At 37.9% G+C, this 27588-nt stretch overlaps 1 protein-coding gene across 4 annotated transcripts in view; it reads left to right on the top strand.

Annotated features, from left to right (window-relative positions):
- Positions 1–27588, top strand: part of drp2 (dystrophin related protein 2) — a 253596-nt gene that overhangs the window by 190358 nt on the left and 35650 nt on the right. For all 4 annotated transcript variants that reach the window (XM_008420715.2, XM_008420713.2, XM_008420714.2 and 1 more), the window contains 7 exons: positions 813–959; positions 6727–6805; positions 11432–11492; positions 17071–17132; positions 17632–17706; positions 20766–20967; positions 26791–26876. In XM_008420715.2, coding sequence (XP_008418937.1) covers positions 813–959; positions 6727–6805; positions 11432–11492; positions 17071–17132; positions 17632–17706; positions 20766–20967; positions 26791–26876 — 712 coding nt within the window. The remainder of the gene's footprint in view (positions 1–812; positions 960–6726; positions 6806–11431; positions 11493–17070; positions 17133–17631; positions 17707–20765; positions 20968–26790; positions 26877–27588) is intronic.

The following is a 27588-nucleotide window of genomic DNA, read 5'->3' as shown; positions in this document are numbered from 1 at the left end:
TTGGCTCTTGGATAAAGTCGGACAGTTTGAAGCAGTAATGAATGTCACTCTATTCTCCTTTTCTCAACCTCCACAAATTACATGATTTTGTTTTTGTAGCGACTTTGTCTTCTGCAACAAAACTTTTATTTTAGTGCCAGTAAAGAGCAAAGACTTTAGCAAAAATAAAAATTCAGGTGGTGAACCAATTTTCTTTTTTCTTAGTTTAAAGAAATGTTTCCAGACAAATTCATGAGCCGTCGGTTCTGTTGACCTTCATTACTTTTACATGATTTATTCTGTTTCTTTTTGAGATCAGATGGTTTGCTTTCATTGTCTATTCATTTTTAGGCATTTATCTACAGTGATTAGAATTCATTTGCTTTGATTTCTAGATGTTACCTCACCATTGCTGTACAAAAGTTTGTGACATTTAGGAAATCTTTGACTGCAGCTCTGCATTAATGCAATTTTTCTTTAAAAGTGCCACTTTTAATGCGGCTTTGCATTAACAGTGTCATTATTTACAACTTTTAATGTAACTTTGTATTAAAAGTGACACTTTTAATACCTTAAAAGTGACCATTTTAATACTGTTGTTGTTTTAAAATGTCACCTGTAATCAAATTTGCTTTTAAAGTGTCGTTATTTACCAAAGCCAGTGTCATATCTTATTTACATCCCTTCACATAAAGTGTGACAAAATCTTTTCTTTGATTAGTCAAGTATTATCTAAGTTAAGGTATTTTTTTTTCTGATATTTACATTTATGATTAGTATGTCCACTATGCACCATTTTGTGCCTCTTTTTGTTCTCTTTGTGGCTCCTGCAGCTGTTCAAGGAGGAACTCTCGCAGGTGAAGGAGGGCATGAAGCAGGTCAATGAGTTGGCCCACCAGCTGGCAATCTCTGATGTCCATTTGTCGATGGAGAACGCCCGGGCCCTGGAGCATCTCAACAGCAGATGGAAAGTGCTTCAGGTAGAGTTTATTGGCAGGTTTGATGCGGCCAGCAGCACGTTTTCCTGCAGGATGTGCAGGTGTAATATCTGGAGCTATAAAGGTGCTCATGCACATCAGCAGAAAGTGAAAACCTTTCATGTCAATAAGTTGCATCATTCGTTGTGCTGCGGTCTTTCAGAACCTCAGGCTTTCAACTCTTTCTCTAAATTTTAACTCTGTGGAAGGAATTCACAAAGCAGTGCATTTTTGAAAATCTTTTGCATGTTCATCTTTTTTTTAAAGGCTCTTTAAAGAAATTTGCGCCACTTTTTGTATCACGTGATGAGTGACCTCGGTTCAGCTGGTGAAGAACTGATCGAAATAGAACAGAAAAACATTTCCCTCAGTGAGATGATGATTTTTCTAATTAAAAAATACAGATTACATGAAAGACAAGAGAAGGATTCTTCCTTAGATTTAGTCAAAGATAAATAACATTTATTAATAAATAAGAAAAGTGCCTCGGGCTTCTGTTGCAGAGTGCTGGATACATTCTCTGTCAAAATTACCATCTGATTTCAGCAGGTGGTATTTTTCAAAGCTTGCAGGACTTAAACGGCTCTGATCTGAGAATCCAACTCTATTTGCTCTGGCTGTAATGCACAGATAAGCACAACAGCAGACTTTCTCCTACATGCATGCATGACAGCTGATCTACAGCTCTGGAAGAAATGAAGAGCCCCCTGCACTGAACCCGACTGAAAGCTTCCTGGTTATTCCACCAAATACTGATTCTGAACTCTTCCTGAGTTAAAGCATTAGTGTTGTTGTTTCTAAATGAATCTGAACTTGGTTTCTGTGCATTATTTGAGGTTTGAAAGCGCTGCATCTTTTCTTATTTTGGCCAATTCTCATATTTTTGGTTGGAATTTCAGAGACATGTTGTCAGTAGTTCATATAATTAAAGAACAATGTTAATTTTACTGAAACATATATCTATAAAGATCAAAATCTGAGAAACTGATCATTTTAAATGGTCTCTTAATTTTTTCCAGAGGTGTATATGTGGGAAAGCAATGAGTCCAGAGAGACTCTGTTTGCTTGGCATATTTTATTTTTACTGTTGTCTGTGGTTTCAGAAATATAAGCGCATCCAAATTTAAGTTTGCAGATATTTAGCACCTGTTATTGCCTCTGATAATTGCTCCATGAATCACTTGGAGTAGATTTTTCATCCTCAAAACTTCCTGACTAAACATTTAGCATATCAGCAGAAGAACTGCCTTTACAAGTTGTTTATTTAAAATGTGTTTTTTCTAGAACAAAGTTAAACTTTTCAACCAAATGAGAAACATCATCGGTATTATGAACACAGAGGCAGGGACAGACTTTGAAACACAAACTGTGCAAATGTTTTTACTCTTAATTTCAAATTCTTTAATTAATTCTGTTGTAAAATGTTTCACTTTCTAACACTTCTGCTAATTACATGTTTTCTACCAGCTAAGATTTTTTTTTTAGTTGAATAATGTGAACATCAAATGAAAAAGAGACAAAAAATCTTTCTTTTAATGTAATATTACTGTCTGCTTTTATCATCAGGTTTACCCTCTTGAACTGCACAGCATGTCATAACTTTGACTAATTTTTTGCTCTTTGCACATATCTTTAATACTTTATGTCGCTGAGTGCTTCTTCTTTGGGGATCATCAGTCGAGCTACGCGATAGTAATATTAACGGCCTGTTAAAAGCAAGCATGGACTCTCTTTTAAGTCCTGCTTTGATAAAGATGAATTGAACTTTAGGAATTTCCATATAAAAATCTTCCATTAGAGATTTAATTGGATTTCCAAGGTGAGATTTTGGTTTGTTTTGCTTGGTCTGCGCAGTTTTAGTTTTCAAAGTCACACAGTTTTGTAGCATTGCTGCTGAGAACGTAGATCTATTTATGACAGCAGATTATGAAATGCAAACTTTACTTTTTTTTAAAACGACAGAGCTGCAGCAGGGTGATGCATGTCATAAAGCAGAAATAACCTAAAAGTGACGCTCCAGAATACCCAGAAGGAGCGGTAAAAACTGATGTTTGCAGTAGAAATGTTTGCTTGAACATGCATTTACAAATTGAGGGCAATACTTCATTGAATCTGAGGCACTCACCTTTAAAGCCTTTAAAACATTGAAGTGAGCTTCCCCTCCCCTCCCTGCTGAGCTGATTGGATGGATGCACCAGCAGGGAAAGCTGCAGCGTTTTTCAAGCATCAGCTGTATCCACCGTCAGCAGACTGTCTCTGCTCCTACAAACACAATAAAACCCTCTCAGCTTTCACCTGCTGTTAAAACATCCTGCTCACATTAGATAACCTTCATGACATCATTCTTCGCAGCCTGAAATGTCAGCCGGCGCTTTTTTTTACTCTCTCTGCCTCTCTTTTCAGATAATAATCATTTAGAACCACTTGGAAAGTTTGTAGAAATTAAAATCCCACTTTGAAAGCAAAAGACCATTTGGATGCAAAGAGTTTTTGTAGCTCAGAATTTGCCCATGTTTGATTTGCAACCCTTATAAATAAATCGACGTTCTAATATTTAGTGAGAAAGTCTTGGTCCACATGTTGAAAAGAAACTCCAGAACAGATTTAGCTGTAAGTTTCTCTGTCCATTTTGGTTCAGATTCAAACGTCTTCACAGCTGAATGATTAACATTTTGCAGACACTCAGGGTCTTTAGAGACTGCTTCCAAGATGTCTTCATCACCCTTCAGCATTTCCTTGAAAAGTCCTTTGAGTCTGACATTTGTAGAGCTACAAAAATAGAACATATTGAAAGTCTAATCCATTCATTTTCCTTTTCCCTTTAAAGGAAAATGATCTTTAAAACAGGTTATCCCCTTCTTTCTTTTGTTCTCAGTGAGGTGATCTGTGTGCCTCCAGATAAAACCCTTTATTTATAGCTTTTGCTTTTATTATTATGGTGTAAAAAATGCTGTTTTGGATCTATATTTCCCAGCAGATATGTATTTTTTTTAACTTTCCATCTTTTTCCATCCCTTCTAATATGCAAACAGAAACTTTCCATTTAGAAGGAAAGAAAGAAAAACTACATCCAAACTATTTCTGAGTTATTTTCATGGTGTAATAAAGTCATCTGACAGTTTCGATTGTCTTTTTGTGTTGGTAATCTGGTTAATAAAGGTCCGTTTCATGTGCAGCTCCATTTCAACCTTACACAAACGGCAGTGTATAAATCAGTTTTCAATCAATTTTCTGCACCAAGCAGTTCAGAACATATAAACACGTTTCCACTGAGGCTCTTTAAATGTGATTTTGCATCAACATTGGTGATTGTATACAGAATAAACCAGGGTGTTTTTGCTTATTGCGATGAAAACCAAAAGAAACATTTTCCCCATGTCCCCTGTGGGGCTCCGTAAAATTGTAATTTAAGGTGTTCCCAAAAAAAAAAAAAGTGATATGTGTTTCTCTGGACCTGCTGTTATAAAAACACCTTGGAAATAAACATAGAAATAAATAAACGGCTTGTTAAAATTATTAGGATTACCCAGAAATAAAAAACAAGAACTTTCCCAACGTATTTGGTTTTACTGTGCAACATGAATCCTGCTGCAAGTTTCCGTCAGGAAACTGGTGCGCTGCAGTCATAAAGGGACCGAGACGACCAGTAAAGATACTCAGGTACGCTGTGACATTTATTGATGCTCTGCTGGTTCCAACGGGTCCAATAAAAGATTCCCAACCCCATCACACCTCTAGCAGCAGCAGCAGCAAACTGAACCCCTGATACAATCCAGATGACGGCTCACCTTTGACCTTAGTAAGGCAGTTTCATCCAGCTAATTGCCTTCTGCTTTTTCTGTTTTTCTAACCTTAAGCATAAGAGATGGTTCAGGGTGAAAATCTCCGTGGATTAAAAGTTTCTGAAATAGTCAGACGGATCATCCGGCACAAACTAAGTCATCAAATAAAGTCGTTCAGTTTGAACTTCAGCCAATCATCTTCAGCGCGGCTACATGCTGCCATTTCATTGGCTGATTCAAACTTATGTCAAAAGAAGATTCAGTTTAAGAGTTTTTGTTCCAGATTGACTAAAACAGTAATCCTGTCTAGGTAAATTTTTTCTGTTCATCATTTGGTAATAATCTGACCTACTTCCAGATGTGGGTAGAGTACCAAAAAATACTCTAAAGTACTCAAGTAAAGTATTGATACTTCAACATATTTTTACTCAAGTAAAAGTAAAAAAGTAGCCATCTGAAAAATTACTCGAATAAAAAAGTATTTGGTAAAAAGCCTACTCAAGTACAAAATAACTGATCAAACTATCATCTTGTATATCGTGAAGTAATTATTTGGTTTAAATTGCAACATTAAGTTAAAACTCACAATTTAAGATTAATGAACTTTAAAAACGATGTTTAGACAACTTAAATCAACTTCATGAATTTTAATTTCTGAGTTAAAACCAGAAGAATTTTCTTGTTGACTTAAATTGCTTTTTTTTTTAAGTTAAACCACCTACAAATGATTTACAGTGCAGTTGAATATTTAAAATACCAAAGATAACATAATTAAAACAGAAGCAAATGTGACATATTAACCACAAATTGTTCTTTAAAACACAGGCTTCAGCTGATATTTATCTCAAAAAGATTTTCTTTCCTCTACTTTTCCACTTGATTCATTTTCTATGTTCAAACTACTCTATGCTCTCCTAGCCCCGACTCTTAATTTAATCCAAAATCAACAAAGAGAAGCTTTAAAATGACTCAAAAAAGTCTGAATGTCTGGACTTGAAATGGAAGAAATTTGATAGTATTGTACATTGTATCTCCAGAGGCAGCAGAATGAAGTCACCTTTCTCTTTGGTGTCATTTCTATTCTAATTGAAATATTAAATGCTTAACTGCTGTTCCAGATAGATCACTGTTTATTTTGGTTTGTCTGGCACCAGTGGAAGTCCTTGTCCAAATTTGTTTTGCTAATATTTGCCATTCATGGATAATTTAGTCATTTATCTTCCTTATGCCTGGCTAAATTGCCTGTAGAGCAAATAGATTGTAGAACACAGCAAAGTTGGCAGTAACATCTCCCAGGCGGAGCGACGGTGCTCTCTGTTCGTCTAAAACAATTTAAATCAAGCTCCAGATTGTGTTTTTGAGTTTCCTGGTCTGGTAGATGTTCACTGAAATCAGGTTCTTAGTTTTTAAGAGCATTGTCTATTTAATCTTTATCTTTTTCTCCTTCTATCTTTGCCTGCCTACTCTCTCCACAGTGAGTGGATTTACCTCCCATTGTTTGAGGAGGCTGACATGGATTCATGTGCCAAATCCAATACTTTTCACATAAACTGGGATTAGACAGGCTAAATCTCATTTGGTGGGAAACCTACCAGATATTAAAGTTTTTTTTGAAAACCATGTCAAGCTTAATTCTGTCAGCTCTGTCTCCATGGCTATTGACGCAACATTTAACGCTTTCTCTCTGCAGCTCTCCGCCACACGACTCTGCAGCCTGCCATACTTTTCACCTTTTCACAGAACAAATAATTTTCTATTCCCTGTCTTCATTTTCTACCTGCTGCTTTCAGGAGCTGGAGAAAAAAAAATCCAAAACAAACAAAACCCCAGCTAATTCTACATTCAGCAGTTAGCTAATAGAGAAGAAGCGAGTAGCCTGTGTGCGTGTTTGTTTTCCAGTTGCGGAGGCTTGTGATCAGGAGTGCGGAGCAGCAGGAGTGTCTTTGATTTAACTTTGTGCGTGTCTTTGTGTGTGTGTGTGTCCTCAGGGCTCCATCGAGGAGCGGCTGAAGCAGCTCCAGGATGCACACAGAGACTTTGGCCCTGGATCGCAGCATTTCCTCTCCAGTAAGGGTCCTCCTCTATTTGAAGTTGGTGCCTTGTGTTGCAACAATCTGTGGCGTGCTGTGCCAAGGCACCACCTCAAAGAAAGTGGATGCATGTGTGTGTGTGGAGAGGAGGGAGGGGGGTAATACAATTAGAAGCTGCTGTGTGTGTGTGTGTGCATTTGGGTTAGAGGTGGAGCTGGAGAGCTTTGTTCCTCTGGCACACGTGGACCTAATTTGATCAGAGATCCACATTTATAAATTCTGTCTCTTCTTCTACCTGCTGTTCTGCAGAGGATGAGGAGAGGCAGCAGGTTGTCTAAAAGTGGGATCTGATTTAAATTCAAAATGAAATGTAAAAGCTGGGTTTTGTGTGAGTGTGTTGCTTCTGGTTCTCAGGTTGAGACCCATAAAATTAAACATAAAATGGCACAAATTGAAATCACAAATGGAAACATGGCAATTTAAAAAAAAAGAAAAAACTAAAAAGTTTTTGGGAGAAAGTTTTTCAGACACATTGAAACAGTTTTTTGCATCATACGAGCCACGTGATCAACAGCCGGATGTTTCTACTGGTCAAAACGACGAAGAAGACGACAGGAAGTGGTAGGAGGAGGATGAGGGTTTGATTTTGGTTTATTTTATTTTTTTTAGACATTGTGCAGCTGGATCCACCAGAGCTTTCACAGCATCACACAGTTCATTCAAACCTGTTGAATCCAAAGCTCTTCTGTAAAATCAGCGTCTAAAATTCTCTAAAACGTGTGAAGAGGTTGTCGCTCCCATGCCAGGATAAGATGCAGACGTCTCCTCTGATGGCTGACAGATAATGACAGAGCGCCATGGCTGAATATATATATATATATTATTTAACTATTTACATCCATTTACATCTATTTACATCCATTGCTGTCATTATTTTTAATGCCTTATCGCGTAAACAAGCTTATTCATGTGTGATTTTCATTTAATTTCTTATTTAATGAAAACTTCTGAGCTGTGAAATTGTGTTTTTTCAACTTCAGTAGAATATAGACAAAGATTTGTGCATATTTGTAATGGAAATGCAGCCAGTAGTATGTTAGAAGTAGCAAACGAAGGCGTGTAAACCAGCTGGTACTAACATTACTTTAGTCTAAAAAGAAGACAGAAGGTGTAAAGCATCAAAATGCACCAGCATAACCCACCACTCAATTCTGCCTGATGAGCAGAGGAGCAACAACATGGCAGCATGTGAACGAGGCAAAGAAGTTATTCAGAAGGTTAAACAGGTTTCCAATAAACAGGACGTTAGCGATGAAGGATGCTGATGTGGCGCCGTCCCTGTAGATTCACAAATCATCTTTTTATGTCTCTGACTGACAGAAAGGTCAAATTTGACTTCTGTCGTTGGCTTGGACAATGGTTTGGTTTCAAGCAGTTCTCCAGTCCTCCACAGCTACTATTCTGCAACTTTGAGATGAACCCCTCCTCCAGAATGCATAAATCAGCTGAATGGGTCGTTAGCAGGCCTCTGGAGGGCTGAGTGGCTGCTGATGAGGGGATTCAGCTCTTTGATTCAGGTGAGTCGGAGCAGGGAGCATCTGAAAGTTACAGGAGAGAAACGCTCAAGGACTGGAGTGATCTCTGAGGTAAAGTCTTCATTTCTGAAATGGTTCAACGTTTTACCGATCGAATCAGTAAACTATTGGTACCAGCAGATTAAATCTGTATTGATTCAGTCATCTGTGATCTCTCTGTTCTTGTGTCTGCAATTAGTTAATCAATCGGATGATAATTCTGTGATAAACACATTTTCACTTGTCTCATTCATAAAGAGATTTGTTTTTCTTTAAATCATTGTGTGAAGTTGGTTACTCAAGGTGAAGGTCAGTGTTGAAAACTTGACTGTGAAAAGATAAACTTCTGCACCTTTAATGTATGGAAGCACTGAAAGCCTCTGGTTTACATAAAATTACAACAATACAAAGAGTTTATATCCCATGAACTTCTTACAAGCTCAACCTTCAGTCTGTTTTATTGTTTTATTTATGTGAAAGACCAAAACGTCGTCTTTCACATAAATACATCATGAAAGACATCATGTCTTCCACAAGTGTTAGGAAAATAATTCAAGTTCTTATAAATCAGAACAAAAACATTTTTCACATTGCATTCATGTTCTGTAAAAGAACCACTCACTGGATTTACAGCTGTCATCAGATTAGATGCAGAGTCTCTCAGTAGTGTCCAGGTTTTGCTGTAAAGTCTCAGCTGGATTTAACTAGGCCACATTAACGTACCATATTTTCCAGACTATAATTAAAGGGCGCACTTAAAAAGCCTTTAATTTATTAAACTAATCTGGAGCACCTTATATATTGTTCTGGAGTAAATCAGTTGAATTAGTGCAGATTATTTCTGGTTGTGCTGACTGACCTCGAAGCGATTTTGTGTCAAACTGTTTTAGTTGCATTACGGCTGCCGCAGTCAGCAGAGTGACACGTTCTGGGCTTTGACTGTTTTGTTTTGCTTAATCCTCCTTATAGTCCGGTGAGTTTTTTACGTGAATTTAATGTTTGTTTAGAGTTATTGCTCTGTAGAGTTTTTGTCGTTTTGTTTTTTTGTTATTGTTTATTAGACTGTCGTCTGCAGCCTATAGCAGGTTTTCTGTTGATCCATTTTCCAGTCCGACCAGCTTGATGCTGCCACCACCAAGAGTCACAGTGGAGATTCAAGTTTTTACACACAGTTTGTGGAAAACTGCAAGCAAGATTGTGACTTTATTCAACAGCAGTTTTCTTGTTACAAAACTTTGACAAAGGTCAGAGTTATGAACTATATAACTTTATCCTGTTGAAAGATAACTACGAAGTCTCAGGGCCCGACTGAGAAAATAATAACATGTAGCCACAAGAATAAAGTTACAATATTATGAGAATAAAGTAAAAGTCAAACTCTATTTGTCCACTTCATTATATGTACTAGACATACAAGGAATCAAATTGTTTCTCGCCATCCACCAGAAAAACTAATAACTTGGACATCAGATAATAAATAAGAACAAACAGACTTGCAAGAATATTGTGTCTTTATTCTTGTAATGTAGTGACTTTATTTTAAAAGTAAACTACTATCATTTTTTACACCATTATTATTGTAATTTTATGACTTTGTTCTTCTAATGTTATGACTATTGTAATGTATTTATTTAGTTTTGTTACATTTTCTTAGTTCGGCCCTGCTTCTCCATCATATATTCCAAAACGAGCTGAAAAAGTGTAAAAATCTCTGTTTTTAGTTGAGTTTATCTGAACAAGAGCATCTGCTAGGAAAATCCCAGCGACCTTCATCCTGATCTGAGCTGCCAGACTCGAGTTCATTAACGGATTTGCTTTTTTTTTTTTTTTGCAGCTACTTTGCAGGAAAATTCACGTTGATATAAGATTTACAAAAATGTTGTAAGGATTCCAGGAAATTAATTTAAAGGAGAAAAGTCTAAAAAGGAAAAGCTTATCCAGTCTGCGAATGAACAGGATCCTGAATAATAGGAACATTTTAAAAGGAAATGTTCAGGATATGTTTTAGAAAATGTATCTTTTTAAGAGCTAAATGGAAAATGAACTTCAAATCTGGAAATGTTTACATAAATGACACAGAGCTCACAGAACTCTTTTACCAAAAACATCAAAACACTTTTTATAAGTGAAATAACTTGCCAGTAGTTTTACGTCAATATTAATGAGTTATTCTGCTTAAAAGTTCCCTTTAAGTTAGTTTTGAATTATTTCAGGTGTACTAAGATATTTTTACGAGAAACTAGACCAATAAATACTTGGTAATATTTTGTTATTTTGCCGTTAATGGTAACACTTTATATTAAGGGGTGTGCATAAGCCTGACATGACGAACACATGTAATAAACAAGAAGGAGTCTTCAAGAATGTCTTCATGAAACGTCTTTCAGTAAATAATTCCACTAATGATGCAAAGTTGCAGTAAAGGTCATTTAAAGTGTACATTTTGCTTTATTTGGTAAATAAATACATTTTTAATGTAAAATTCCATTAAAAGTTGCATTAAAAGTTCATTAAATGTGTCAGTTTTGCATTGTTTGGTAAATAAATACTTTTAATGCGAAGTTGCACAAAAAGTGTCTTTATTTGTTGAATGACACTTGATGACAGCAGCGGTAAACATTCATGAAGAGTCCTTCATCACAGGTGTTATGTCCGTCACACCCGCTCAGATAAAGTGTTAGCCAGGTAATTAACTTGTCTATAATGCTCTTCCTTTATCTAGTCAGACCTTTATAGAAATTCATTACCTCTGGTTTTGCATTCTTAAATTTGATAGTCCACATTTTGACTTTCCTAATCCAAACTTTGGCTTTGTACGAGTAAATGAGTAAATTCTCCAGGGATCCTCTTTCACCGACTCCCTGGCTGTGATCTACGACCGGCTCTCTGTGAGAACCTCGTTACACCATGAACTCGTTTCTCTGGCTTCACTGCGCCTGTTGTACCGGGCAGCAGCTCCGTTAGCAAAGGTCTGAATGGACGCTGTGTCCAGACACGCTGTCAGGCGCACGGAGCACAGCTCATGCATGACGGGACCGCTCTCAAATTGATTTTTACCCCCTTCTCTGTCTCTCTCTGTGTTTGCACAGGTTCAGTCCAGGTACCATGGGAGCGTGCCATCTCCCCAAACAAAGTGCCCTACTACATTAAGTAAGTGAGTGCTTGTGTTGTCCAGGTGAATGCACTTCTTCATGCCAGGTTAAATGACTCGGTTAGATGATATTTTTAGTGCCAGATTCAGTGAAAAAACAAACAGAAATTGCTGTAATGAATTTCGTAATATTACGCAGTTGATTTCCTCACATACTTGCAGAAATGAGCCTTTTATGTTGATTAATTCTTCAGCCTCCTTGGTGATTTTGTGGAGATCAATAGACAATTTATTACAGTTCTGCTCACAAATACGAGCCCCAGTTGGTTTGATACTTTATTCTGATAAAGTCTAGGCAGAGTAACCTTTTTGAAAAACATATACTTTCAGGAGTATTTTTACTACAATGTACTTTTTACTTTTACTTGAGTAATTTTATTATGAAGTAATTAAGTTAAATTTCTGGATTTTCTACCAACTGAATGAAAATCGAACACGTTTTAACCAGAAATTCACCATAAACAGACACACACACCTGCTGTTTTTGTTAAAGTTTCACACGTTTTTTATTGATAGAAACTGATTTGGAAAAAAATATTTTGCAGATTCTGTTATGTTTTAGTTATTTATATGAAGTATTGTCATTTTCCTCCTTAAAATACTAAACTTTCCACTTTATATGTTAGTCCATCTGGTGATAATTTTTAAATATTAAATGATTTGATCAGTTGCTTAAACAGACTTTTACCAAATACTTTTTTCTCTTACTTGAGTAATTTCTTGGATGGCTACTTTTTAGTTTTACCTCATTAAATATATGTTGAAGTAGTGCTTCTTTTATTTGAGTACAATTTTGGGTAATTTTGTGTACTCTGTCCACCTCTGATTGTAGGCAAAGATAAAAAAAATCAGCATTTATTTGTGTAATTCTGTAAAATTACACAGCAGTTGAACCAGCGAGGAAAAATCAGGATGCAAGAGCGACAAAGTTTAGCTTAAATTTACCACCAGAACAGTCGTCAGACTGATTAGCTCTCTGCCAGTTAATTGTCTGCCTGTGGAAATGATGAAACCCTGATTTTGATGCCGTCTTATTGGGGAACCACAGGGAAACATTGTAGAAGAACGACAGCCTGTCAGTAAGAGGTGACCTGCAGCAGAACCACCTGCTGTGAGCGGGTTACAGGGCAGTAAGCACTAACAGACGAGCACAGCGGCGCTGCCTGCGGTCGACTTTCCACAGGGAAGGAAGAAAGTTCATCAGGCAACACTGTCCTGTTTAAATACACATTGAAACAGTTTTACTGTCAGAATGAATCAGGTTTTCCTTGATTATCTGTACAAATATGACAGATTCAATACATTAAACATCAAAATGTTGAAGCAAAAGTTTCTTGTCTTTCTCTTGGTGCTACTGTAGATCTTATTCAGATTGATTCAGTGCTAACCAATCAGAAAACAAAAAACTTTACCATCTGCAGGTGTTTTTTGCTTTGACGACAGGCTGTTGTACAATCAATGTAAAATATTTTTCTGCATCTCGTTAGTCAGGATTTCTACTAGTTTCAATCAGACCTCTCCCAAGTTGCTTTCAAGGCTGCAGGTGGACTTTAATTTTCAAGTTCAAATGTTTTACAGTGTGGAGCAAACTTTGAGAAAACACTGAGTTCCTCTAAATCTACACTAAAAACCTTTTTAAAGTTGCTTTTGTACCATAATAAATAAAACACTAACCAACATTTTGACGTGTAAATGACGGCACTTGGACATTTAATGCTGATTTTTTTTGTGTTTTTATAATGCCTTGTTGATGAAATGTGCTATGCAAATAAAATTTGATTTTGATTTGAAAAAGAAGATGCAGAAGAGACCTGGGATAAACACCTTTTCTCATAACTGCATTTTTATCGAGCTTTTAGTAGCACACACATTTCCAGAAATGTTCAAAGATCTCGCCGTAGTTTAAAGGTTTATTGGTGAGTAGAAAAATAATGATTGTGATTTGAGCAGAAGCTACTGTGAGCTCTGTTTGGCTAAGCACTCATTTATTTATCAGCTCACCTGATCAATACTACTTATCCTCATAGAAAGACTTTTTTAAAAATAAATAAATAGTGTCGTAAATGTGTCATAGGTACATTTAGGCACATCTTTGAACATAATGGTCCATTTGCAACTGAACAAACATTTATGCGCTTTGCTCCTCTGTAGACTTGCAGTATTTATCTTGTTAATCATCTGCAACACAACCTTGTGGGTCTTTGTTTAGCCTGCCAGTCAGTGTTTTATGGACTGTATTCCTATTCCGGTGGGGATGGGAGATGTATGGCATCTGAGTAGCTCTCTGCTCGGCAGTAATCAATGAGCGCTTGTGCAGGTAGAATGATGATTCCAGCCCTGAGAGGCCCGTGTTTCCTGGCAGACTTCCTGCTGTGGGGTTTCTCATTTATCCTGCTGCTCTTGTCCTTTTATTGGATCCATTTTATAGATGATACATTTCCTGGATGTTCCCTTCAGAGGAAACTGCAGCCCAGAGTTTTGTTTTTTCTTGAAAGGATATAAATGAGTTGGATCATGTTCTATTTATGAGAGCAGCAGAGCAGTCATGTGTTGTAACTCTAATGTCTGAACATGAATCCTTTCATTATGTTTGACTCGTGTTTGGACTTTTCAGGCCTAAAATTTCTTGGCATGTCATGCAAAAAGTATTCACAAGCTGCGTTTCCATTAAGCATAAAGCTGGGCAAATTGAAAATAGGAAAATCCTTTTGCTTAAAGCTGCAGTATGTAACTTTATAGAAAAAGTATAGATGGTTTTTACATATTTGATGAAGCTGTCACTGTCAATATGGTATGCTCCTATCTTCTCCCAGTGCTCCCAGTGTTAACTAGAAACAACCAATCAGAGTACGGAGGCAGGTCTTAGCGCTGTCAGTCACTATCGTGTGTGGCGCTGCTCTATTCCCTTCCCTTTCCCAAACCTCTTTGCTCTCTCCTGCCGCTACAAGCGGATCTTATTGTAAATGCTAAGGTGGATAAACGGTTTCTCTGTAACGGTAAGTTGTTTCTCCACCGATGAGCACATTTAACAGCAACCAGGGGTGAAAGTAAAGGGGTACGGCAGGGTACTGCGTACCCCTTAAAGATTTAGCGGGGGTAAGCAGTACCTGCACGAGAGAGGAGCGGCTATCTGCTGTAAAACATGAATGGGTTCACTGTGCAGCCGTGACTGATTAGTTTTTTAAGATCAATCTAAAACACGACTTAATCAGTTAATAAATAACTTTTTTCCCATTTCATTTTGTTTCTGAACTGTTCGTGCTTTGCTAGAGCAGCGGTGCGATGTGTCGATCGCGGAAGGTTTTGAGTCGATCTCGGCATTAGGAGACAAACTGAACGCCGTCAGGAAGCTGAGACCAGCATGTCGTCCTCTGGCTGGCTTAAAACGTTCGTAACTTTATGAAAGAACAACAACAAAAAATTCAACAAAACGTGTTCAAATTAATGACACAAAAACAATAATAATCTCAGTGATTATTGTTTCAACAAGGTGTTGCGCAATTCTGTGCGTTTCGGTTCTATTACCAAAATAACGAGCAGAGCAGGAGTTTAAAATGAACTAATCTGTTATGTTTGGAAGCCAGAATGAGGCAGAAGCTGAAGTAGACAAAGAACTCTTAACAGCGTTTATTCAGAACTCGCTCAGCAGTACATCAGGTATTCCTTTCCTCCATCTTATCTCTTCTTCTTCTTCTCTCCCTCAGTCCATCCTATTCTCGTACACCACCTAGTGGTAGACACAACATAATCAACCACCGCTGTGTTCATGAGAGGTTTATTAATGATCGCAAAATAAATATCRAGCCTGCAAACCTGATATCGTAACAGACTGAATGTTATGTTTTTAACGTAATCTCTGGTTGGCTTGTGGAGCGCAGGAGGTTGCCATGACAACGGGTGTGCTTAAATGACAGAGAGAGATGGAGAGTAAAAATGTGCGAGTGGTTTAGAGTTGATCACCTGTTCAGGTTGTTTTGCCTTTGTTTACCTTTGCTGTGGCTCATCACAGCCGCTGTAGTTTCTGAACGTTCAATAAACGACAAACTTGGACTAATTACCTCGTTCTTTGTGAGTATACGTCATTTACAACAAACATCAAACACGGTAAATATGTTTCATTAAGTATTTCAAATGGCTTCTACCGTGATAATTACGTGAAATTAAATTAATTGTCTAATATAAAAAATAGTTTGGTGCTGTCGGGCTCAGAGTCTGAGAGGCTTTTCCTTTATCAAACTATATTGTTTTTTGCCTTTAATTTAGTGGAAATATTGATATTGATGAGATTTTCTCCAAAATTATAACCTTTTTCAACCTTTATAGCTCCACTGTTGAAAATGAGGCTCTAACATTCACAAATAACATTGAAATAAAATCCAGTCCAACATCTGATTTGAGGTGATTCCTCTGGAAACTGTTGGAGGAAAAATATCCCAACTTCAGAAGATGAGCTTTAACCTAACAGAGCTCTGTGGTCCCTCCTCTCAGTATGAGATTCAGGGTGAGGAGGCGCCATGTTAGGAAGAGAAGTGGAAGCTGCAGGATCTTCAGAACAAACAGGTCATGATGCTGGGCTACTGATTATCCCTGTCTGGACACAGGATCAATATAACCAGTTTAAAAGCTAAAATTAATGGTTATATGCCAGACATGGAAAACTGGGATGCTCTCCATGCCATGATGTTCAGGATTTAGRTCTCATGGCATCTCAAGGTGTCAACATTGCAGCCAGTGGGCTGAGGGAGGAAATACAGCTTTATTTTGTAGCAATTCAAGAGCTACCCATCTTTTATTGCTTCAAAAAAAAATCATCAGCACAGAAACTCCAAAGCACACAAAGAAGCTATATATATATATATATATAATATAATTTTTTTTTGTCATAGTACCCCCAAGAATTGAAAACTACTTTCACCCCTGACAGCAAGTGATTGATTGCATTAAGACCCGCCTCCTGGCTCTGATTGGCTGTTTTTGGCCGGGAGCTGTGCATTTCTTCAGATGGCAATAATAGCTCAAGGAGGGGATACATTTTTTTCACAGATTATTTGTTAATCTTAAGAAATATGTAAAAACATATGCTTTATAAAAGTTAATACTGCACCTTTAGAGGAAAACATTTTTATTTGCTAAAATGTTTTTGTGCTAAAACAAAATGTTTTTTTTAGCCAGATCAAAATAGATTTACATGTCTTGAAAAATGAAGAGCCCACTGCACTGAACCCCATTGAAAACCTGTTAAAACTATTTACATCCGTCACCTCCTTGATTTTTAATGACGTATTGCGTTAACAAGCTCTTTCACATGTGATTTTAATTATCTTTCTTATTTAAAAGAAACACCACAAGTTGCCGATTTGTGTTATTTCGACATTAGCAGAATATAGACAAAGATTTGAGCACGTTTGTAGTGGAAACGTAGCTACTATGTTCAGATTCCCCCCATCTCTGTCTTATTCATACCTTTTTATTCTCACTCCTTTTGTCAGCTCCGCTTTGATCAGTGAAGTCGTAAAGAAAATGTGCTTCCATTTGTCCTTGCTGCATGAATCTATTTGCCTTTATTTTCTCTTTCAGCCATCAGGCCCAGACAACCTGCTGGGACCATCCAAAGATGACAGAGCTGTACCAGGCACTGGGTGAGTGAAGAGGCGAGCCCTCCTCGCGCTCGTTCCTCCGTGACCTCGGTCGGCCTGCAGAATCACCCCAAGTTTGGGTTTGGGCTGTTAAGGCCTTATCTCGCAGCCCATTAAGCGACCCGCGTCTCAATCACCTCAGGGGCTACATTTCTACTGTCATTAACCTATGAGGCCCAATTTGCCAGCGCTGTGATTGCTTCCCGCTTAGCCTCTAATTAATTGTGATTAAACGACACGATGCGTCTCACGGTTAATCTCGTCTGACACGGGGAGTTTGCGGGAACAGATACGCACACCGTCGCAGCTGGACCTGCATGTGTACCGAAAAATGCGAGTGTGGATAATGTTTCTAATACAATAAAGTGCTAATGACTTCTGCAGCGTGCCGATAAACAAACGGGACAGATTTGGGATGCCTTATTCCTCGGTTGCAGGGTGGAATGGATTAGTTCTCCCTCTCATCTCTTTAATCTCTCTATCTCTTTTTCTCTTCCACCAGCGGATCTGAACAACATCAAGTTCTCTGCATACAGAACAGCTATGAAGCTTCGACGGGTTCAGAAGTCTCTGAGATGTATGTTTGCTATTTTGCTGGTGTATTATCTGTCTGTCTGATTGCTTAAGTGATATTTTGTTATCCTGCACCAGCAGTAATTCACTGTGACGCGCTCTCTGTGATGCACCTATTAGCTGTGGCACACTTGTTTAGTCAGCGATCAAAAGCATCATGGCTCCACTCTGCCTGGAAACAGATGAAAATTACCTGTTGAAGTTGCCCCCCCATCCCCACCGTCTTCAAGTCAGACAAAATTGGTGTCAAACGTTTGTGCTGCTATCATTTTAACCCTTCGAGTCCAAACAGAGCGCCAGTGATCCAGCCAAATTTGCAGTACCGTATTTCCGCCACACTTTGCGCTACCTGAAAAATTTCAGCGGTTTATGAAAAGTGAGACGTTTTTTCTTTCCAGCCAATATCAGGTTATTACGGTGATTTTACGTAAACCTTCACATAATAAGTTGTTATGGATAAATGGGCAAATATATGTTTACTCACTGGACATTTAAATAACTTTGTGCAATTAAAATAAGCAAAATTATCCAGGTGGAAATTTGAAACTTAAAGATATTAAGAAATGTTTCCAAAGGTCATGAAAGGTCAACCAGCCCTCCAGTCCCCACTTTCGATAAATCAGACAAAATTGGTGACAATCAACTTGAAAAAGTTTTGTTTTTGCTGTTTTGGCTTTGAAGATATCAATGAAAGTTTAAAAGTCAAAAGGTCAACCAGCCGCCCAACTTTTACGAAATCAAAATGACCTTTAAACTTTCATTAATTCCTTCAAAGCCAAAGCAGCACAAACAAAAAATTTGCTGCACAAACATAGTCGAGTTGATTGACACCAATTTTGTTTGATCTGAAAAAGGTGGTTGACCTGTTGACCTTTCATGATCTCTGGAAACAATAATTTTAAAATGATAGCGACACAAACTAACATGTTTTCTGCACAAACGTTTGACGCCGGTTTTGTCTGATTTGAAGAACTTCGGTCGGGTTTGAACACGTCCTGCTGTTGGGTTTAAAATGCTCCGGTAATCCTCATTGTCATCACAGCCTTGCATTCTGCTTAATTGACTATTAATTGGTCCATTTGAGTTACAAAATGGAAGTTAATTAGTTTGAGCTGCTTGGTTGAAGCTTCATTGACGGTCCCATTGGGGTCAATTCCTCCGTTTGGATCGCTTTTTCCTCCTTTTTCAAGAATCTGACCCCAGTTCAGCCCATTTTCACCTTCCACTCATTTTATTTCCTCTCTGTTTGGCTTTTCTCTCCCTTTTCTGCTGTAACCTTCCTGTAACCTTGTCTCCTTCCCACATACCAAGTAGCCAGAATAAAAACTCAGCAAGTGCGTAAAACCCTTTTCTGTCACTTTCTCTTTCCAGCTGTTATCTCACCGTCCTCGGGTCTAGGAGTCGATATCGTTACTGAATTTAATTGCTAGGCTGCCTTGATAACTAGCGAAGCCTCATTCTTCCTCGCCCTGAATGGCTGAGCAGAGCCGCGTCGGAGCCCTTCAAAAATGCATTTTTGGGTGATTCCCTCCCAACCCTCAAAATACTCCCCTTATCTCTCCTCTCTCTGTTCTACCTCATTATCGCGCTATCCAATTATACCTGGCATCAACGGACACCCTTTTAGCTCCGCTCCCAGCGATGGGCCATCAAATTAGTTTAGAAGAGAGAAATCAAATTTGTGTCACTGCTCTTGAAACATATGGCCGGGCTCACGTAGCCAAAATGGGTGAATAAGCATCGCTGTTGCAAGAGGAGGCCGCTGGTCGCAAGCGAGGTGAGCTGATGTTTATATGCATGTTGATCTGAATGAAACAAACACATTTTAAGCCTTTTTAGTTCCAACTGTAATGCACACGAACACCTCAGATTTGACCTTTCACCTTCAACAGTTGTTTTTCTCCAGGTCGCTTCAAAACGTATCCACTTATTTTGAATAGACAAAAAGTAAAAACAGGAAATAAATAATAAAAAAAACTAATTATTATGGCCACTGACATTACATTTTACATAAGAACCTCTCTCACCAGATAAACTCTTACATTATCATTATCACTGTTATTATTATTTGTAGAGCTTCTTGTTGATTTGTAAACATTTTCTCTATGTAATATAATTTATTTGTCATGTTGAACAGGCACATGAATATTACAACATGGTTTTAATTACAAATTTTTCATAATTATTGAGCCAGTAAGTATTATATTTCATTAAACTGAAATAAAGGGTCGGATTTAATGCGTTTTCACTTCTTCCTACTCCTTTTCAAACAGAGAAGTAGTGGTAACTAAATATTTTATTCTTGGTTATTTATGCGCATGTTTTCTCTGCCCTACTGATTCTTCTGAAGTCTTGTTTTTAAAAACCAGCTTGAAATAAATAAATAAATCAAATCAAATTCCCACACTGAACCTCTCATTTTCATCCTTTAATCTAATATCATTTGTTAGTTGTTAAAGTGGAACTAACTCCTAAATTAACTGTTTTGTTGATGACACATCTAAATAGGTTATTTAGGGTTTATTTCTATGTTTCTGTTTGAATTTTGACGTTTTTGTGAACAGTTTTGCTTTATTTTGCCTCAGCCATCAGCACAGACCTGGTGGACCTGCTGATTTCATTATACGTCTCAGTGAAACGCTGGTTAAAAAAAAAAGGTTGTTAAAGGGTTAATATAGGAGCCATGTTGTGACGACTTCCTGAAGGCGGAGTCTCAGAAAAATTCAAAACCGTTAAATTGAAAAGTTAATTTCTTTTAAGTCATAGAGGAATTGTTTGTTTGTAAACACAGCGGATGCACGCCCAACCCGACTGCAGGAAGAGCCCGCCGGCCGTCAAGCGCTCACTGGTTGCCATGGCTACCTGCATTTATTTTGTTCTTCTTAAGGTTCTATTACTGAATCTTAATTTTTAGAAACGTGCAGGAAACTAATTTCTTATTTTATTTGTGAAAAAAAAAAGGCTGCTTTCACAGATTGCTTGTTGAGTGTTACCGTAACGCAGCTCGATGTCAGTGTGTGTGTGTGTGTGTGTGTGACAGAAACTTGTGTGTGTTGTGTTCAGTGGACCTGGTGGCGCTGAGCAGCCTGGTGGACGTGTTTCGGGAGCAGGAGCTGCAGCAGGGGGAGCATGTGATGGACGTGGTGGAGGTGATTCACGGCCTGACGGCCGTGTACGAGAGGCTGGAGGAGCAGAGGTCCCTTCTGGTCAACATCCCTCTCTGCGTTGACATGTGCCTCAACTGGCTGCTCAATGTGTACGACAGGTGGGTGTAGCTCTTACTGTCCAGGTAAAGCTGAAGCATTTGTTGAAAACTGTTTGCGGTTTAGGCTGTAGCTTGATGAAGGGTTTATACATCCAGCTGACAAGGATTCCCGTCTCCCACCTCTTTACTATTTTATTTTTACAGATATTACCTTTCTTTTTCCATTCATATTTATCTGGCACAAGCTGACCAGAGGTTACCAAAGACAGATAAAGTATAGCTCTCTTATGGAGATGGTTAACTAAATGATCAAAACTTTTATTTCTTCAAAGATTTGATATAAAAAGATGTTGAAGCACCTAAGACGAAGACCTCGTCATCATTTCTGCTCGGAGTGATTAGCTTCAGCTAATTCAACCTTTGACTTCTTCAGTTCTTTGCGCCTGTGCAACAACTCAAAACCGCCACAACAGGCTTAATATTTGTACGGGTGCTTAGATTCACTGTGATCCTGAGGATCAGCTTGTGGTTTAATTCGAATAACATTTTTTTGACAAACAACTCTTCCAGCATGGGAAAAATAAGCCATGAAATCATGATGCTGCCATCACCATGTTTCATTTCGGGTATGGTGTTGATTTAATAAAAAACGCACACTGCTGTTTTTCTGCCAAACCTTTAAGGCACACGGCCGGGGGGCCTCTTCAACTTAAAGTGTACAAAATAATTATTTTACACTTTATCTGTAAAGTTACTTAGAGGAAGCTAACTGTGCTAAGTGTTTTCAAAATTATCAAACTTTTCTGCGCTATTAGCACATTACCAGATTAGCAGAAGTGAACCCACCACTCTGTTTCAGTTTATCGAGTTTTACTATAACTGATGATAAGTTTAAACTCATGAAGTTAATAGAAAAGTCACTGTGAAAGGGTTAATTTAAAATATTTGCACATTTTCTTTTTGTCTTTCTCACGTATTTGTTTTTATTTGGATTGTATTTATGTTTCTATGTCACGCTAAACATCAAAATGTTTTCACGACTGCTTGAATAATTTTGATCATTTCCCAGAAGCCTGGCGTTTTAAGTTAAGTGTTCACTCTTCTTATATACTGTGTAGTTGTGAGGTTAGAAAAAGATAAATAATGTGGTGGAGAAATCTGGAGAGTTAAATGCATCCAGCAGTGAGTGGCACTAATTTCTCTCATTAAATGCTCATTAAATTTGATGTTGCACTGAGTCAACAATTTTTCAGAAGATTAAATTCCCTCAAAGGTATTTTATTGCACAACAAAGAGAATTCTCTAAGTTTGCTCCTGAATGTTGTTGATGTCTGAATGTGAATCTGGAGGTCAGGTCGCGCTAGACTTTTTTGTTCTCCGTCATTTTGACCGACAGGATGACCGACAGGTCATGTTCTATTTTTACCCGTCAAATTATAATTTGACTATTTAGCCGCATTTTTATGCGGTTTAGTTAATATTCACCCAGTTGAACCATGAATCAAGATCCCATCACACATAAAGCAGATAAATGCATCTAACTTTTTCTCCATAGTGAGAAAAACCCCTGACTGTGGCCCCAATAATATATAGCAAATTAAATTAAGTGACTCCACTTAAATTACCAGCACTTCATCTGCTGGGGTCTGAACTCACAGCTTCACAAATTCCTCCTGGTCGCATCTGCAGAGAAATCTGCGCTGGTTCATCAGTCAGTTGGATCTGCCTGAACCAAACCGATCCATTGAATTTTTCTTTTTTACCCTGTGCTGCGCTTTTATAAGGATTTTTTTTTTTTATTAATTTTTTTTTTTTTTGCGTGGCTTCACTTCCCCGAAACATACAGATGTTACGTCTGCCACGCTTCTGAGCACCGCTCTCCTTCTTGGTGCGGGACGGTAACGTCTTCAGCTCCATTTGTTAAAACCGCAGGGTGAGTTAAGTTTAACTCTTTGCAGCGGCAGAGCCGCGTCCGCATTGGTTGTGCAGCCGCAGCGCACTGCGCTTGTTACGATCTAATTATCTTGTGCACCTTTATTTATTTCCTCAAGATAAACATCTAGTTCTTAAAGCAAGTGAACCAAACGTACAAGACAAAAAACCTGCATATTAAACAAACCACATGTATTTTTTTCAGTGTTTTTGATCTCCTTTGTCTTCATGAAATGTTTTAAACTACTTCAGAAAGCAACACAATTCCACCTTAACCTTTACTAGGTCGGGTTTTTCATCTGGAAAAATGCGCATTAAGCCTGAACCCATCATTGATTCTCCATCAAAGCAGAAGAATCAGCCTGTTCAAAGAGTCTTGAATTTAAATTCACCAGCATTTCTTCACAGTCTGCCTCAGAAACCTTAATATTTTCATGTACTCATATGTTTCTGTTCTATTCATCTCTATCGTTTGTGATCATTTTTATCCTGTTGGTTGTATCGTGTTAAGTGCTTTGAGATGCTTTTTTTTGTTAAAATGCTACATAACTAAACTAAATTTGTCGTATTTGAGGTAAATGTCCAACATGACTCATCACAACCTTTTCCCTCTCAAACTTGTTTGACCTTTGAAGGTTTCTGTAGTTCATTGTCAGCCTGAAAAGGTCTCCCACATATTGAATTTCTGGCTTCTTCTTTGAGTCAGTCCTTTGTTGTTATCCAAGAAAGACTGATCAATTCGCCCAACTAGGATTTACTCTCTTTTTTGCTATTTTATTATTCTGTTACTTGTATATGCAGCTCTGGAAAAAATTACAAGACCACTGCAAAAGGATCAGATTCTCTGATTTTACTTTTTATAGGTATATGTTTGAGTAAAATGAACATTGTTATTTTATTATATGAACTATTGCGCTTCCAGACCTCAAATAATGCAAAGAAAACAAGTTAATATTCATTTAGAAACAACAATATAAATGTTTTAACTCAGAAATCAGTATTTGGTGGAATAACCAGGAGGTTTTTTGGGCTCTTCATTTTTTACAGAGATGTTTATTTTCAAATTTGACCAAATACGGTCAACTCTGTCTCAGAAAATGCAATACTGTCTTGAGTTGGAAACAATCAAGTGTTTTAAGTCTAACACAACATTTGATAATAATTAGATCATTTTGAGGTCATCTTTATGTTTTTAACAAAGTATTTGAACTATTAATCTTACCAGAAAGAATCCAGTCAGGAGTTTGTTTTTCCCTAGCTAGCATAAAATTGGCTTCACATAATTCTGAAAAAATAATTGTTACCTCAGCAGCAGTTTCTGTCGGCATTGCAAATGTTGCTGTGAAATCTTCAAAACCTCCAATTCTTATAAATCTTACAAGTAGCTCCACGTTGATGGGTATTTTGTGAACTTAAATGTGTTCCTAGGCATCAGAAATGTACTTTATTGTCGTGCTGCTGCCTCATTTGATGTCTTGTAAAAGCTGTTTCTTAGGAGTTGCAGGAAAACAGATTGGAGACGGATGTGAGCAGTCACTTTCTCAGACGTTTAGGAAGACTGCGAATGGCTAAAGCTGCAGTAACAGCTTCAAGCCAGAGGGTCAGACACAACCAGAGCAAATCCTCTTTGACACCAGAACTCACCCAGCTTTGTTCCTGTTTGTTCCATCTCCAGGAAAAGCCCCACATCACAGACAGCGAAACATAAGACAGCCGCAGCGAAAGCCGTATATCCGGTCTGTAGCTTTTAACCATTCTCTGCTAATGAGAAACAATCAGCGGCTTCGTCGTCTGAATAAATTTCAGTAATTGCTTTTTGTTTCCTAATAAACAGCAGCAGGGAATGTGAACGAGACTTGAGCTTAATTTTGTGCTTGTGAGGAGAAAACGTGGCTTACGGCGAGTGTGTGTGTGTGTGTGTGTGCGTGTGCGTGTGCGTGTGCGTGTGTGTGTGTGCGTATATGTTTGTGTGTGCATTCCTTCTGGAGGCTTGTTGGGGAGAAATGTGTCCCCTGAGGAGCAGCGCTGGGATGCACATTGAAGATGGCATGAGGTGCACAGCAGAAAGCGTGAGAGAAAGATACTGACAGCCAGTCGTCACCATGTGCTCAGTGTCTCCTCTGGTCCTGAATCTAACAGGGGAGCAACAGTGACTCACCACTTTATGTCTTTCCTTCTCATATATATATTTGTGCATTTTTAATGTGTGCACATTTTTAGAAACTTGTCAAATACAGATCTATACTCCTTCAGGCCCGCATTCAGCTGCAGAAATTAAATTTACGCTTTCATCTAATTTGACTTGATGTTCTTTGATGAATCCAATGTTCTCCATCCTTCGTGTGACATTTGAAGTGCTAATTTGATTAGCACGGTTTTTGCTGATGCTGCTTAGATCTGCGTTTGGAAACATAGCGATGACGTGATTAGTTCTCAAATTACATTTTTCTGCGTTCCATGAATCAAAAATGTATTGCTTGTTTAGAAACTGTCTGTTCTTCATTTAGGGAAATATTTTTCACATGAGGTTTGAACAGTACTGTGAAGGTATTTTATGATGTCACCACAAACTTTAGTGTATTTTATGTGAGGGACAAAGAGCATAATAGGTTTCCAGTTTTATTTTATCAATTTTTTTAAAAGTGTGTTATATGTAATGTCGAATCAATATTTTGTAGAATCTCACTTCTCATCTGCAGTGTCTGCAGTCAGAGGCTTCTTCATTTTCGCTGTAATACAGACTGCTACAAGAGATCTTTCCTGCCAACAGCCATCACTATCTTCAATAACACTCTGAACAATCTGAATTGATATGAGTTACAGCGAGATTTAATTTCCGTTGGGGATAAATAAAGTATTTTTTAATTTGTTTTGAGACTCGTACTGAAATTCTTGTGCAATGTTTTGCAAAAAGCTCAGTTAGATGACAAGTTTCTAGGTTTTTAGTGAAATTCAGACTTCAAGTACTGATCTCGATTAAACTTAGATTTGGACTTACTCATTTTATGCAATCGTTTTTTTTCTCCATTTATGAGTTTTTGCAGCAGCACCGACTTCAGCAGCTGCCGCACCAGTATGTTGTCACATTCCTGCCAAAAACCTTGAGGAGCTTATTAAGGAATCACATCAGCGGATTTATTAACTAGGAGAGCACATAGCTCATGATGGGTATTTCTCTTAATTTGCAGGTCTATGAATGCAGCATGATGAGTGGTTAAACTCAACTCCCTCCACCTGAATTTGACCTGAAAATTCAGACAATCAGTAGAGTTTCCTCGCCTAATTATGCTTATTAAACTCAAAGAAGTGCACAACTTTCGCCCTGCATTCATGGGCCTGTAAATAAATGGAAATACCTGCAATCAGACGTATGTTCTCTTCAGTTCTCTCTCAGGGTTTTTGGCAGGAATGTGATGCCATACTCTTGGCAACAACCTATTCTAAGAACAGAATGTACCACCCATCTTTCTGTCAACTCTAGGACTGATTACAATACCACATTTTTATTTCAAGAACTTAAGAAAAAAATTATTATTTTCCTTTTATCTTTTAAACATACCAGTGTTGGTCTGCTGCATATAATACCAATAGAAATATTAAAGTCTTTGGTGGCAAAATGTAAAAAGTTAATGGCAGGATACCTTTACAATGTGCTTTATTGATGTATTTTATCTGGCATATGAGATTTGTACTGCTCTTCTGGGTATAAAACTCTTGGACCACACTTTACCAATTCCCTGAAGAGCCTTTACTTACTCTGAATGTCCTCTAATGCAATTTCACACTACTTCACTGACCTGAATTGTGCTGCTGTGACCCATGTAATTCTTCCCAGCAGGGCTCTGTATTACTACGATCCACAACGCAGCGATTCGAGATTGTCCACCTTTTAAAAACTGTAATCTCAGAAGTTTTTTTTTTTCTTATCCTCTCTGCGTTTCTTCCCTGCAGTGCACGAAACGGCAAAATGCGAGTTCTGAGCTTCAAAATGGGACTGGTGAGCTTGTGCAACGCAGACGTCCAGGAGAAGTACAAATGTAAGTCTGATGCTTGATTGAGTCGGTAAGTGCATCTTATCGACTGAAGAGAAAGATCCAAAATAAAACATCCCTGATTGCCAGGATTACAAGACATCCACTTAGTGTAATGGCGGAGAATGGTTATGTTGCCATAATGAAGAACGCTTTCTTTACTTGCTGCACCACAGGCCTTAAAAGGATTGCTTGCAGGAGTCTCTTTCTGAAGGCTTTTACTTTTTCAAACAACTTTAAAATAAGTTTAGCGCTCCTTGTCTCTCCTTTGGAAATGATTCATGTCTAATGCAGCATTTGTTCTTAAAAGTTCTGACTATTTGAAGTGGGATTCTCTTGAGAGACTTTGAGCAGTCAATATTTTACCAGGTAAAAATAAATGTTCTTCAACTTAGTATTAAACATACATTTTCAAACTGATTTTTTCCCATAAGGTATTGTAAACAGTTATGAAATTGTTTAATTAAAGCTGCAGCAGGTATCTTTTGTAAAAATACAGGTTTTGTTTTGCATATTTGTGCTGACAGTATGGGACAGATAATCTGTGAAAAAATAAAGCTGCTATTCCTCCTCCCTGCGGTCCTACTGCCATCTGCAGAAGTGCACTTCCTGCTACCAAATAATACTATTGGTAAACCTCTGATTCAATATGAATTAATTCAAATTAAGGTTAGCACACAAGAAGGCTAAACTATAGCATATTATGCTACCTAGCCCA

The sequence above is a fragment of the Poecilia reticulata genome, linkage group LG10 (assembly GCF_000633615.1).
Source record: "Poecilia reticulata strain Guanapo linkage group LG10, Guppy_female_1.0+MT, whole genome shotgun sequence".
NCBI classification, from domain to species: Eukaryota; Metazoa; Chordata; class Actinopteri; order Cyprinodontiformes; family Poeciliidae; genus Poecilia; species Poecilia reticulata.
Note: the sequence above shows the minus strand (reverse complement) of the source record. Positions and strands in the feature narration are given on the sequence as shown.